Raw genomic sequence first — 15,713 nt, forward strand, 5'->3', positions numbered from 1 at the left:
GGATGACCTGGGCGACTGCATGACTAACTTACACAGCATGCAGTGTTAAGATGAGAGCCAGGGGACAGGCTGTTAATAAAACCTGATCTATAATTACAGCTGTAGTCCTTTCAAAATTGTTAAGTGGATTTTGTGTGTGTGTCTGTGTGTTTGCATGTGTCTGTACTGTATGTAGCTGCATGTGCACGTGTCCGCTCATGTGCCAGCGTGCACTTGAGTGCCCCTTATGAAGCCATGGGGTTTTAATTGTACAGAGACCAGAGCAGGAGCACTTCTTAGTCCACACACACACACACACACACACACACACACACACACACACACACACACATCACACACGCTACTTTAGCACACTCCGCTATCTGCTGGAAGCTGGCTGGCCTGGTCCACCCTTAGCCCTGCACTCTCCAACACCAGATGTAGGTCGCTGAATGCTGCAGGGGTTGGGGGATGTGTGTGTGTGTGTGTGTGTCCGTGCAGCCTTGCATAGATGGGAGAGATGGAGGGATGATTGTAGAGGATGAGTACATCATCACGGACAGGCCCGCCAGCACAGTCTCCATCGCTGTCACATTGCATCGTCACAAACATGCCACATGAACCCTGACAGCCCGCCAGACCAGACTGAGGGCACTCCCACTCTAAGACAAGACCCCCACCATTGCTCTCTCTTTCTCTCTCCCTTTTTTTTTGGGTTGTTGAGCCGTTTTATTGATTAAAGTGTTAACTACTGGTTTTGAATGGAGGTAGAATCTACAGGAGGGCTAATGAGCTCTATCATTCCCCCCCCCCCCCCCCCCCATCACTCTTTCTCTCATCTTCTTAACCCACAATAGGCCTACCGTGTGAGGTTGCAGGAGTCTAGGCTGTTACCCTAATAATCTAAACTGAATAAAGTGATGATGGCAGCAACCCTCCTCTCTGTTCTTCCTCCCATCCTAACTGTCCTTCCTACCCTCCTCTGTCCTTCCTCCCCTCATCTGTCCTTCCTCCCCTCCTCTCCTTCCTCCCCTCATCTGTCCTTCCTCCCCTCATCTGTCCTTCCTCCCCTGCTCTGTCCTTCCTCCCCTCATCTGTCCTTCCTCCCCTGCTCTGTCCTTCCTCCCCTCATCTGTCCTTCCTCCCCTGCTCTCTGTCCTTCCTCACCTCATCAGTCCTTCCTACCCTCCTATATGTCCTTCCTCCCCTCCTCTGTCCTTCCTCCCATCCTATCTGTCCTTCCTCCCATCCTATCTGTCCTTCCTCCCATCCTATCTGTCCTTCCTCCCATCCTATCTGTCCTTCCTCCCCTCCCCTGTCCTTCCTCCCCTCCCCTGTCCTTCCTCCCCTCCTCTGTCCTTCCTCCCCTCCCCTGTCCTTCCTCCCATCCTATCTGTCCTTCCTCCCCTCCCCTGTCCTTCCTCCCATCCTATCTGTCCTTCCTACCCTCCTCTGTCCTTCCTCTCCTCCTCTCCATCACAGCTGATCATACTGAAGGAAGTGTTAACCATTTCCTTCCCCATGGGCGAGAATAGAGAACACGGAGCGGCAAACTGCCGTAATATGCTTTTCCATCTTCGCTCAGTGTAATAAGCCATTGTGTTTTGACAAGGAACATGATGTCTCTTGACGGGAGATCTTCTATGAACTTTCACTGCCACACGACAGAAGGTTAACCCTTTACTATCACACAACCGACGGTAGTAAAGGGTTAACCGGCTGTCGTGTGGCAGTGAAAGGGTTAACCTTCTGTGTATTGTCGCAGTGAAAGGATTAACCTAAAACATATGAGTTAAGTTACTTCTGATGCATTTACTGTCCTTCTATGGAGCACAGCTGTTATGGCCATCTGGCAGAATACACCAGCCATTAAAATGTCTAAAGGCAGAAACAGATGTTTCAATACAACCTTGCTTTTGTCTTTAATTAGTCGACTGAACTGGTGCACAATCTTCTCACAAATATCAACACTTTTTTTTCTCAAGTTCATGTTGTTTCTTCACATCAAATCTACTTTTCCATCTTTGTGGAAAATGTAACAATTGAACACGTGGGGATGTATAGTGAAGCTTTTAGCAAAGCCTGGTTATCAATATCCATTCTACTCTGATTACTGCCTGCATCACCTCTTGTCAGACAACTCCTCTCTGGCTGCAGCTGTAATGATAAACATGCACTGCTAGTCTCTCTCTCTCTCTGGCTGCAGCTGTAATGATAAACATGCACTGCTAGTCTCTCTCTCTCTGGCTGCAGCTGTAATGATAAACATGCACTGCTAGTCTCTCTCTCTCTGGCTGCAGCTGTAATGATAAACATGCACTGCTAGTCTCTCTCTCTCTGGCTGCAGCTGTAATGATAAACATGCACTGCTAGTCTCTCTCTGGCTGCAGCTGTAATGATAAACATGCACTGCTAGTCTCTCTCTGGCTGCAGCTGTAATGATAAACATGCACTGCTAGTCTCTCTCTCTCTGGCTGCAGCTGTAATGATACACATGCATGGCTAGTCTCTCTCTGGCTGCAGCTGTAATGATAAACATGCACTGCTAGTCTCTCTCTCTCTGGCTGCAGCTGTAATGATAAACATGCACTGCTAGTCTCTCTCTCTCTGGCTGCAGCTGTAATGATAAACATGCACTGCTAGTCTCTCTCTCTGGCTGCAGCTGTAATGATAAACATGCACTGCTAGTCTCTCTCCTGGCTGCAGCTGTAATGATAAACATGCACTGCTAGTCTCTCTCTCTGGCTGCAGCTGTAATGATAAACATGCACTGCTAGTCTCTCTCTCTCTCTGCAGCTGTAATGATAAACATGCACTGCTAGTCTCTCTCCTGGCTGCAGCTGTAATGATAAACATGCACTGCTAGTCTCTCTCTCTCTCTGGCTGCAGCTGTAATGATAAACATGCACTGCTAGTCTCTCTCTCTCTCTGGCTGCAGCTGTAATGATAAACATGCACTGCTAGTCTCTCTCTCTCTGGCTGCAGCTGTAATGATAAACATGCACTGCTAGTCTCTCTCTCTGGCTGCAGCTGTAATGATAAACATGCACTGCTAGTCTCTCTCTGCTAAACTTTGACAGGTCAAGAGGGTTATATGAATTGACGGTCAGACCTGCCTCCGCCTCCCTTCTTGAGAGTGCATTTTTTAAGGATTATGCTATTTATATCTGAACTGAATCTTCTGGAAGTGTCCAAATGAGGTTGTATTTTCATTAGACAATATCTCGTCATAGCCTTATAAATATGCCCATTTCCTATAAAAAGCTGTAAACATTAAGGGTGTTGTAGTCCTTGTAACTCGGCTGGAGTAAAATTCACAGAGCATTCTCGCTAGTGTGATAATGGTGAGTTAAAGTTGATCAGCTTCAGTTTGAATCAGTGATATAAAACTGGGTCCTTAGCAGGGTCATTGTATTTTCTATTAGTTTTTATTTTGCCATTTGACCAGGGTTGTTACATTAACTAAAATGTTTTTTTTCACACCCGTTTTAGTTAACTATAATAACTTCGGTCAGTGGGCTCTAAACAATATCTTAAGTGGGCTTTCCCCAACTATGAGGATAGGAAAATAGTGTCCCTTGTAAAATTCCCAATCAAACTAAAACGTCTAAGAATTTACCTCCAACTGCTTTTTGACAACACAGAAGCCACAGTGAAAGCCTCGCAGGTTGACTGTAAACAGATGTTTTTTGCCTTCCATTAAAAATAAACATCAGCAGTCTAGAAAAATATTCATGTGTTAAATCATGCTGGGGTCACATGCAGGAATTTTCAAACCTCAATATGGAGTCACCTGTGAGAAAAGACTGGAAGAGATCTTGTATCTCATTGAGCATATTCACAATGGCCATTTTGCTTATATATATCATGCTCAGGCTGGGATTCCCACCCAAGGCTAAATACAATCAAATAAGGTTGGGAACCCCAGATGTGATGAAAAAGATACCTGTATGAAGGTAGCATTTGCCCAGCATCAAATTGTAACCTCAGATAAATAAAACACTTTTCTTTTAGTTTTTTTTATTAAAAGAAAATTCAACATAAACCCTTATACAACTTAATGTACACAAATACAGTAGCTGCATGACAGAATTGTGTTTTCTGTAGTCATTCAGAGTCAACGACAACATTAACGGTAACACTGTACTTAAGGGGCAGATGATGATCGAGTACCTAGAAAGTAATGAGGAGTTATGCCAACAAAGTATAGCAACAAATATTTTAAAAGGTCCAATTCATTTTTTTCAACAATTTTATACAATGTCCTGGACCTAGAGTCTGTGCTAGTACCTTTTTCCAGCACCTCTTTCTTCCCTAGTATTGAACCGGCTGTTGATTGATTGATGGTTACTTAGCAGTTTGTTAACATAGTTCCTAATTTTTCCCTAGGTCATTGTGCCCCCTAAAGTTAAGTGTTACCACATCAACATATCCAGACCTGCTGAATGTGTCAGAGTTGAAAAAGAAAAAAACACTAATTGCAACCATCTAGAAAACTATCCACAATAATACGTATGGAACCATTCAAAACATCTTCAAATTTAATCAACAGCTAGCCATCATTAATAGAGGACCTCCAGGATTTTGCAATTTCTTCTGCAATTATTGTGAAAAAATGCCAGATTTTGTGGCAGATTTTCAGAAAAAATGCCAAATTATAGCGTTTCCTGTGTTAATATGCAATACAAATTCAAGGATTGGTGAAAAAAATTTAAGTTATAAAAGTTGCAATGGTGTGTTGATTGATAGGTATTTTAAATTAAACAAGTGTGGTGACATTTTTATTTGTAAAAATTGCCAGACTGGTTGGCTTTACAAAATATCTTTCCATTGCAAATTGCTAATACCTGGAGGGAGACGGTAAAGGTCAGAATCCCAATATGAGATGAGCACATCTGCTATCTGCTACATTAATCTCCCAAAGGCATCAATGGGCACGCTACTCACATGAATTACATGTCATTAATACTGTGCTCATATTGGGATTCAGGCCATGAGACAAGTGAAAATGTTATAAATCTACAAAACAAAAATGGTGTCAGATGACAAAGGTTGGGGCCAGGGATACAATTGGACGATAGGAGCAGGCCCGGTGGAGACTAGTAGCGGTCATGATGTGGTCTCTGGCTGTAGGAGTTGTACCCCTGGTTATAATTTCCACTTCCATGCCCCCAGCGCCTGTCCCCGTCCCCGTCCCTGTCCCTGTCCTGCTGCCCACGATGGTCCCGGCCCCCTCCACCTCCCCCTCCCCATCCACGGCCTCTGTGTCCCCGGTGATCCTGGAACCTAGAAAGTTAAAAGAAGCACATCAATGTTTAAGATTTTGTTCCAGAACATTCTATGTACGTTCAATTAGGTTAATATCTGGTTATCGAGAAGGTGGCAAAATCTGCATATGGCTCGCCGACAACAAACTATCATTACACATGGGAAAAACAGAGTCCATTCTCTTCGGTTCAAATAACAAACTCAGCAAGACCGACGGCTTCTCGGTTACAGTGGGTGACAATATTGTCACAAGGAAAGATGAAATTACCTACCTGGGTTCCATCCTAGAGGCTAATCTTTCCTGTGACAAAATGGCATCCAATGTAATAAAAAAAGTCAACCAACGAACTCGATTCTTGTACCGGATCTCCTCTCTGGTAAACAAGAATACCCTGAAGACTCTGGCAGGAGCACTCATTCAAGGGTACTACGACTATGCGTGCACCTCATGGTACCAAAGCACCTCAAAGGCGCTAAAAACAAAATTACAAACATCTCAAAACAAACTGGTCAGACTACTGCTTGACCTTACTCCTAGAACCCACCTCACCCCTGCCCACTTTGACAACCTAGGATGGCTTAGAGTAGACGACAGAGTACAGCAACTTGCAATGGGCCTGGTCTACAAGATACACTACGCGACCAAGGTACCCATGTACATGTCAAAATACTTCCCAAAGGTCAGTGAATACCACGATCACAACACCAGAGGGAGCTCCACAAATCATGTTAAACCCAGATTCGGCTCAAACAAGGGACTAAACACGTTTCGCAATTATGCCACATCAATGTGGAACGCCCTACCCAAAGCTGTAAAGGAATGTGAATCACTACCCACTTTCAAAAACACTCAAAAAACACCTACGGGAGACTGCAATTCGAAACTGGCCCCTACAAATGTCCTAACCCAGTTGTACAGTAAATTACCAAGTATGGCTTTGTCAGTATTCCAATGTACAGTGTACAGTGCCCCCCCCCTACCCAACCCCCCCCCACCTCCAATGTACAGCCCCCACCCACCCACCCAACCCCACCCCACCCACCCAACATTCTTGTTTACCAAAACCCGATGTACAGTTTCTACGTCAAATGTATATACACTCTTTTTCTGGACACTTTTTGTATCACAAACAGTACTGTATTTGCAAATCTGATATGTCATAAATGTATAGATGTAGCAGTACTGTCTATCTGTATGTCATGTATGTCATATATGTTACGATGAATTGAAAATGGGGGACCCTGATGTAAACAAGACGAAAGTCTCTCTCTGGTCTGCATCCCCTTAACAATTGTATGTATTTAGCTGTACTGTACCCATTCTGCAATCTGTTAATACACTTTTCAATCAATCAATCAATGATACTGAGGGTTGCCAGATAATGTTGATATTTAAAGTTTTAAACATAAAAAAAAAATTATAATACAAAATAAATATACATGATCATGCAACATAAAAAAATTGTTGTAGGAACGGTTTGGGAGAGGGAGGTAAGGGGTTTTAGATTGTGTTGTGAAGTTTAGACTTCAGAGAGGGAGAGTACAGAAAAAAAGGTACCGTTGGGTACAGGTATCGATTCCCAGGTAAAAAGAAACATTTTCAGGCTTGGTGTCCCGAACACACCCACTGTGTAGGCCAGATGGAAGCCGCATTTTACAATAAACCTCCGTGGGGCTGCTTAAATTTTTTTTTTTTTTTTTTTTAAATCGCAATTGCAATATCCGTCAGAAAAAACGCAATTAGATTATTTCCCAAAATCGTGCAGCCCTAGTCTGCATGGCCGGCGGCTCCTGCCTTTCAGCTTTCTCCTGGTCTCTCTCTTCCCCAAACACAGTTTTTAAATAGCACAAAAGCAGTAAGTTCTCTTTTTCCACCTAAAAAGGTCCACTAAATAGGTTTCTGTAACACAATCTTGTTATAAACCATTTGCTGAAAAAACATATTTTGCTCAGGTATCACTAGAATCTAGAAGTTAGTGAACTAAACGTTTTTGTGCATAGATCACTAGATGTAACAACGTATAATACAAATTCAACGTGTGCATTTCTTGGAAAACAGCGTGGCCAGCTCGGCAATAGCAAACATTAAATACTTAACCTGCAAACATAAGACTGTTCTGAGAGCAGTGCACAATATTGATGTAACCAAGAGATTAGCTGAAAAAAAACATATTTTTAACACATATCAACTACAATATGAGGTTCACTCTGGAATGACCATGTTTTCAACTGGGAGGGCTGATTAGAGTTTCAAAGCTACGAACGATCTGGAACATGCACAGTCGTCGTGCTTAGTCTGTACACTCACACATTTTGGGCTGTGTGCAGACGTCAGCATAGGGGATCATGTGGACCATCGCAGACATTTATGTAGAGCCATATGAAATCCGTTTAATTATTTTCCCCCAAATTCTGTTTTTTTTTCGTTTTAATATTTCAGAATTCTGTATTTTGCTTTTTATGCTCATTTTACCATCAGAAAGTGTCTAATAAGTGGGAATGAATAAATTTCCACAATTGAATAAGATATAACAGTCCATTTAATGTTTTTAAGTGCTGCAACTCAGAAATACAGTTCAATTTTACACAATATTTTTCAAATAATATTGTGACAAAAATAAAAATACACATTTCAAGTGTAAACAATAGATACAGCTAGCTACTACTGACATTATCACAATGACAATGTCAGTAGCCTAGCTATATCTATTATATTGTGATGAAATATAGTAATGCATAATTTAGGCACCTTTAGTTTAAGTTTATTTCATTTATAAAGGACAGTGTATAATGACAATCGTTTGCATTAAACAAATGGATGGGTGCACTAGATTTAGCTAGAAGCTATCATTTCCATCTACTGTACTGTAACGTTACATAGCTACCGGTATTTATGTTTATTTCGTTTATAAAGGGCAGTGTATAATGACAATCGTTTGCATTAAACAAATGGATGGGTGCACTAAATTTAGCAAGAAGCTATCATTTCCATCTATAGTCCCATGTACTCTAACGTTAGCTATTTAATCACAATAGTGTTGCACGTGTTTTTGCGGGTCCAGTCCACGGAACGTTGACAGAATTAGCAAAACACCTTATCGCCGGAGGCATAAGTGATAAGTCATTAGGATACTGTTCTGCTCTGAATTGAGGGCTTATTGCGGAATTTCTTAGCTTCTTGACGATGTTAACATCAAAGCAGCCAGTGTTTCTTATCCTGCTAAGCTAGAACGCCTCAACACTGTAGATCAGTGTTTCTTATCCTGCTAAGCTAGTACACCTCAACACTGTAGATCAGTGTTTCTTATCCTGCTAAGCTAGTACACCTCAACACTGTAGATCAGTGTTTCTTATCCTGCTAAGCTAGTACACCTCAACACTGTACTGTAGAGCAGTGTTTCTTATCCTGCTAAGCTAGAACGCCTCAACACTGTACTGTAGAGCAGGGGTTCTCAAAACTTTTTTATACCGCGACCCCATTTTATTTAGGATTTTCTTTGGGGACCCCACACTTAATGTATTGCGTAATTTCAACGTGGAATTAAGGAATATCAAAATAAAAGCACACGTTGTTGAACTTGATCATACATATTTATTAGAACATTTAATTACAGCACTATGTTATCAATACACATTTATAAAACGAGGCATATTTAGCCAGAATATGTTACCTGAACATTAAAACAAATATATATATATATATTTTTTTATATATAATTGTTTTACTTGCCAATGCGCGACCCCAATTTGGGTCACGACCCGTAGTTTGAGAACCACTGCTGTAGAGCAGTGTTTCTTATCCTGATAAGCTAGTACGCCTCAACACTGTAGAGCAGCGTTTCTTATCTGTGAATTGTATTGTACTCCTCAAATTTCCCCTAGGGGATCAATAAAGGATTATCTTATCTTATGTATGAGCATAGGGCTACTTCTACTAGAGCCTAGTTGGTGACCATACTGTTCTAACCATTGGGTGGAAAACTTGACAGGAGAGTTTGAGGTTATTATACCGGTAATTTATTTCTTAATGTGTAATTCTGATTTGGCAGATCAGCTACCTGTTATCTCTGCCCCTGGAGCTCCCGCCTCCACGGCCCCTCCAGTCTTCCACAGTTGGTGGGGGGTCGGTTGGCCGATTGAGGTACTCCTGGTATTCACGGTCTTCCGTCGAAAATCGGTGAGCAAACTGCTCCTCGTAGTTGTGCAGGCTTTCACTGGTGTCTGTCATTCTACAAAGACAGAAGTATAATGTAGTAGCAGGATGAATGTCGTAAGTTAGTTAAACAAACACAACAAAGTCAAGAGAAACAACTGAAGCATTTACCACCAGCTAGATAAAGCATGCGTTATTGTATAATATGGAGATGTTGCTAGTTGGTCTATATTCGTTATTATTAGTCATTTGCGTTACCTGACGAATGTATTCAATTAGAACACTTCAGTTATGACGACCACAGCTTCCAGTAGTACGTCGCCGAAAACCTTCCCCTACAAATCAAATGAAGATGGTTCCGGATGTGCGCACCACCCCAACCCAATAGGGTCCAGCTGCAGCGCCGGAGAATCCTCTCACTGGGCAAGCCTGTGGCAGCCACGAACCTACTTTCTATAGAAGCAGCTCGGAGGTGCGCTGTTTTAACTTAAGTGAGCGTGGGTTATTGGATTGATTGATTGATTGAAAATTGTATTAATGTCCGCCTTGTTTCGAACTGGTTATGCTTATTGATTGATTGATTGATTGATTGATTGATTGATTGATTGATTGATTGATTGATTGACAAGTTTATTAACAGATTGCAGAATGGGTACAGTACAGTACAGCTCAATACATACAATTGTTAAGGGGATGCAGACCAGAGAAAGACTTTCATCTTGTTTACATCAGGGTCCCCCATTTTCAATTCATCATATGACACACACGACATACAGATAGACAGTACTGCTACATCTATGACATACCAGATTTGCAAATACAGTACTGTTTGTGATACAAAAAAAAATCCAGAAAAAGAGTGTATATACATTTGACATAGAAACTGTACATTGGAGGAGGTTGGGTAGGTGGGGTGGGGTTGGGCTGTACATTGGAGGTGGGGGGGGGGGGGGGGCACTGTAAATTGGAATACTGACAAAGCCATACTTGGTCTTTACTGTACAACTGGGTTAGGACATTTGTAGGGGCCAGTTTCGAATTGCAGTCTCCCGTAGGTGTTCTTTGAGAGTGTTTTTGAAAGTGGGTAGTGATTCACATTCCTTTACAGCTTTGGGTAGGGCGTTCCACATTGATGTGGCATAATTGCAAAACGTGTTTAGTCCCTTGTTTGAGCCGAATCTGGGTTTCACATGATTTGTGGAGCTCCCTCTGGTGTTGTGATCGTGGTATTCACTGACCTTTGGGAAGTATTTTGACATGTACATGGGTACCTTGGTCGTGTAGTGTATCTTGTAGACCAGGCCCATTGCAAGTTGCTGTACTCTGTCGTTTACTCTAAGCCATCCTAGGTTGGCAAAGTGGGCAGGGGTGAGGTGGGTTCTAGGAGTCAGGTCAAGCAGTAGTCTGACTAGTTTGTTTTGAGATGTTTGTAATTTGGTTTTTAGTGCCTTTGAGGTGCTTTGGTACCATGAGGTACAAGCATAGTCGTAGTACCCTTGAATGAGTGCTCCTGCCAGAGTCTTCAGGGTATTCTTGTTTACCAGAGAGGAGATCCGGTACAAGAATCGAGTTTGTTGGTTGACTTTTTTTTATTACATTGGATGCCATTTTGTCACAGGAAAGATTAGCCTCTAGGATGGAACCCAGGTAGGTAATTTCATCTTTCCTTGTGACAATATTGTCACCCACTGTAACTGAGAAGCCGTCAGTCTTGCTGAGTTTGTTATTTGAACCGAAGAGAATAGACTCTGTTTTGCCCATGTGTAATGATAGTTTGTTGTCGGCGAGCCATATGCAGATTTACATTTCTTAGGCCCTCTTTCGAAGTCGGTTATGTTTGGAATTATAAGCATAAGTTCGAAACAACATTAATACAATTTTCAATCAATCAATCAATCAATCATTCCAATAACGCACGTGTGGTAACCTTGACTTCATAATTTCATGATTTCATAATCAAAAATGTTAGATTAACCCAGAAAACTGAAAGTATCTGTAGTGATGGTAAATAGTTCATCACACAAAGACTCTCAGAGTGATGGAACAAGCAGCCATTCCAAACCCCCCCAGGAAACCGAACACCTAGACATGTGACAGTTGAGCACAGCAGGAATGGACCAAACAGCGGAAATGCCTCTGTAAGAATGTGGTTGCAATAATAGATTCAGAAAATACAAAGTGCCAGTTTGGTAGATGGGGTTTTTAGGATGGCTCTTGTGAATTGAAGAGTATTAACCTAAGAAGCACTGATTATACTGGGTTAATGTTTTCAACACAAGCACTATTAAGGCTGAAGTCACCAGACCTCATCAGTTGAACACCACCAGGCGACACCTCTCATGACGACATTGTTTACTCAGTCACACACCACAGAAAAACGGTGACTCAATATAGCACTAAAGACAGTTGTCTAACCAAGATTAGAGGTCACAGGAAATATAATTGCATTATATTAGTTTAGAATGAAAAACAAGGTTGGAATAATAAAACAAGAGTATAGTAACCTATTAGAAAAGTAACTTACAGAAGAACCAAATAGAAGGAATGTTAACATGAGTGATTCATTCAAAGGAGGCCACAGTCCAAACCCCCCCTCTGGCCAAAAAGGAGGGGGCTACCCATGGCTGTTACAGACACATACGACCAGGAGACACCAAATGAGGACTGCCTGTGTTTAGATACTGGTGATTGGTGGAACTAGGTTAAGAAAAGTGAGGTCATGAAATCTATAAGTATAAAACAGTGGGTTTTGGTGAGGAAGGCCAGGCCAGCTCAGCACCCGCCACACACCGTTACACAGGGGGTCTGAGTCTGCGTCCTCCATCACCCACCACCGACCATGGTTTCTACTTTGTCCCTATGTGAGTAAACTGTATATGGAATAATGTGATAAGATGCCTATCTTAGGCCCAGGTTTATCATGTAGTGACAGAGAGTACTATGGTCTTATTTCATTAACATAACATGACTAAAATGTATGTACAATACTGTCTTTTGATGTAAAAAGCCAACGAGGGCTATTGTGATTTACCTACATCAAATCCTTTTTGTACAATCATGTATTGTGTTTGAAGTGTCCTATGTGTAACCAATGCATTATTCCACTCGGCCCACGCTGCAATTAAATGAATATTGGACCATAGCTACCGGTTGTCTGGCTGTATACAACTTATTCTCTACTGGCTAAATTTGGGAGCCCAGATGAGGACCATTGTTTCTATCACACTGTGATCTTTCCCTTCCTCTAGTTAACAACCTCACTACTGTGCTGTAATTAATGGATATTCATGTTGTGAATATACAACAGTTAGTGCCGTTTTTAAGACCCGTTCTGATATGTTCACATAATGAGCATGCAGAAAAAGAACCGGGAAGTTGGAAATTTGCAGTACAGTGAGAGGCTGTCTGGAGGATGAGAGAGACGTAGGGTGAATAGGAATATTGATGGTCGTGTATAGCCACAGTAGGGCCCAGGGTGGATATGTGTATTGTTTGCTTACAGGACTGGTGGTGATGTTAGATTAGGATGTCCAAAACTGAACCTGCTTATTTTGAGTTGTATTACAGTGAATGCGAGCAGCGTGTTTGTGCAATGTCGTTGTGAGCAGGAGGAAGAAACTTGCGAATTTTTTTTGATTATATAAGAGCGGCAGCCGACGAAGAGTTATTAGTAATGTTTGAGGGGACCGGCGTAGGAGCAGTAGAACGGAGATTAGTCACAGATAGCGGGAAGTGGGACTGTGCGTGACGTAGTGGTTCATAAGAAGGGTAAAGAAACGTAGTCAGATCTTAAAGAGTAGAATAAAAGTTCCGTGGTGAAGTTCAGGGGTAGCCTGGTTCCACGAAGAGAAAAGAGAATAGGGAGTTTAATAAGAGATAAACCGGGGTAGTACAGGACAGCCTGGTTCCACGAAGAGATAAACCGGGGTAGTACAGGACAGCCTGGTTCCACGAAGAGAACAGAGAACGGAGTGTAGAGTAGAATAAGAGAACCGGGGTAGTACGGGGGTAGCCTGGTTCCACGAAGAGAACAGAGAACGGAGTGTAGTGTAGGGTTTAGTTTAGGTAAAATATTTAAGGAAAGAATGTAGTGTAGTGTATGTTCAGTGATCATTTTTTAGATGAGAAGTCGGCTTACACAAGAATCCAAGGTTAATAGCGTTGCGCCATGTAATCGATGTCTCGGTTTGTTTGTATTTGTGTATTTGTGTATTTGTGTAAATTGTATGTGATCAGTAGCAAGCTTGACGAAGGTTGCTACGTTGTGACGTGAATCGGATCAATACTAATCCGGAGCGAGTCGTATTGGAAGGTTGAGGCTAACTAGTTTAGCTTGGCGGAGGAGATGCGGTATTCTAGAGATGTTAGAGCGCCGTTGTGAAGACATTTGCGAAACGCTGTGAGAGAAATTGTTGTTAGAAGGCGAGTCGATGCGTTCGTTGCAGTGATTGGGGTCGTTTTAGTGGTTGTATATGATGCGATAGAAATTGTGTACAAGAGTAACGTGAATGACAGAAGTCGTAGGATGATGACGTCATGGTTAGTCATGGTGAATGAAAGAAGTCGCATGTGGATGACGTCATGGTGTTGAATGGAGAGTGTGTAGCGTTCACGGCGCGTGCGACCAGGCGGAGAGACGGGTAGGAGAAATGATTAATGTTGATCTGTGTAACGGCGTTGGTATATGAGAATGTTTTTAAATTCTTTTACAATAGTTTGTTCTTTTAAAGTGGGTATTTAGACATGTGTAAGTTGTTTATTGTTAGATTGGTACTGGGCGGAGTGAATGGATGTACGGATCTTGAACGTGGCATAACTTGGGGCTTCCGGGATCGCATGGAACCTCGCGTGGAGCTGGCTAGGCTATTAGCTTGCATGCGGCGGTTTTGTGAGTTTGCGGGCGACATATGGGATGATTAGAGTATGAGAAATGGTGTTTTGGGAGTAGTATTGGACGCGGTAGGATGTCGTGCCGTTTTTATGAATGTCGTGGCAGATTTTAGTTGTCGTTGCAACGTTATGGTGACGCTACTGCGCATGCGCGATACAACGTGGCTCAATGCATTCGTAATTCGTAATTCGCTCAGGGGACAGGAATAACGGGTGAGAGGATATTCTATATTATGTATTATGGTTATATTTGTATATTGTGCATTGTATTTGTGTACGAGGGGTAGAGATAGGTGACTTATCAGTGGTTGGTTTAAGGGAGGAAGTTGAGGATGAGTTGATGGACGTTGCCGGTAATAGGTTAAAATTTCACAAAACTAACCTTATCAGTGGCTATTTATTGAGAAGGGAAATACTGTGTGCACTGCACAAAACAAGTGTGTACATGTGTGATGTTGTAGATTATGGGAGATAGTCGTTAGGGGAGGAAATCAATTTGGGGTTTATACTGCAAAACATTGCAGTGAGTCTATATTAAGGGAATGATTTCGTTTGCCTGTGACCAAGTTAGACACACAATTTAACTACTCTGGGTAAATGTATCATTTAAAAATGGGAACAAAATATATACATTAAGTCTGTGGGGGAAGCAAGGTTGTTTTACACAAGGGTATGCCCTTACCGAGGGGGGTAGTTAGGTTGTAATTTTATTACTTGAATGATGTTGTGTTAAAAAAGTAATTGTTTTAATCTGTGTGACATGTACAATTGTGAGCTTAGAATAATGATGTTGTGTTTGACTGGAGTTTAAAAAATAGCTTGAAAAAATGAAAATGCTTGTATAGGATATACATTGATGTTAAGATGTCAGATTTTTGTACACTGTTGGAATACTGTTGCTGCAAATCTTTAGATGTAGGCTTGTTGACAGTGGGATAATAGTGACAGGGGGTTTGTTTAGTAGCTGTTTTGATGTAAGATTGTGTTTTAGCAGTTATTATAAATGATTTGTGTGTGTAATGACTAACCTTTTGTTGAATTTCAGGGGGGTCATGGGGTAAGGAGATTTATTTTAGGTCACGGGAACTCGTAAAGAGTGACCCGGGCTATCTTTACTAAGCAGTAAACGGCCCGAGGGGGGCCAAGCAGGGAGTGAGACTGGACGCAACAGGAGAGAGGTCACAGAGGTGAAGATAGGAGTGTACAGTTGTACAGCTGCAAACAGGGAGACGGAATGGTGCTAGGCAGTTAGAAGCAGGGGAAGTAGAGGTCAGAGGTGAAGATGCAGAAGACAGTTGTAAAGTGATGACAGCTATTTTTACGACGGGGGAGAGGTTGAGACAGAGAGCGGCTAATTTGAGAAGAGGGTAGGAGACTGTTGAATAGGAGCCAAATCAGATGAGGTTATTTACATTTGATTAGG

General features: G+C 42.0%; 1 protein-coding gene across 1 annotated transcript; it reads right to left on the bottom strand.

Annotated features, from left to right (window-relative positions):
• Positions 1-3,993: 3,993 nt before the first annotated feature.
• LOC311246929 (RNA guanine-N7 methyltransferase-activating subunit-like protein) lies at positions 3,994-9,729 on the bottom strand. The gene is made up of 3 exons (XM_084337184.1): positions 9,659-9,729; positions 9,306-9,476; positions 3,994-5,265 (listed from the first exon to the last, which is right to left on the bottom strand). Exons 2-3 carry the CDS (start codon positions 9,473-9,475, stop codon positions 5,079-5,081), a joined length of 357 nt encoding a protein of 118 aa, XP_084193310.1. The 5' UTR covers position 9,476; positions 9,659-9,729; the 3' UTR covers positions 3,994-5,078.
• Between the last annotated feature and the right edge of the window lie 5,984 nt (positions 9,730-15,713).

Source organism: Notolepis coatsorum, assembly GCF_963971535.1.
Source record: "Notolepis coatsorum genome assembly, chromosome: 20".
NCBI classification, from domain to species: Eukaryota; Metazoa; Chordata; class Actinopteri; order Aulopiformes; family Paralepididae; genus Notolepis; species Notolepis coatsorum.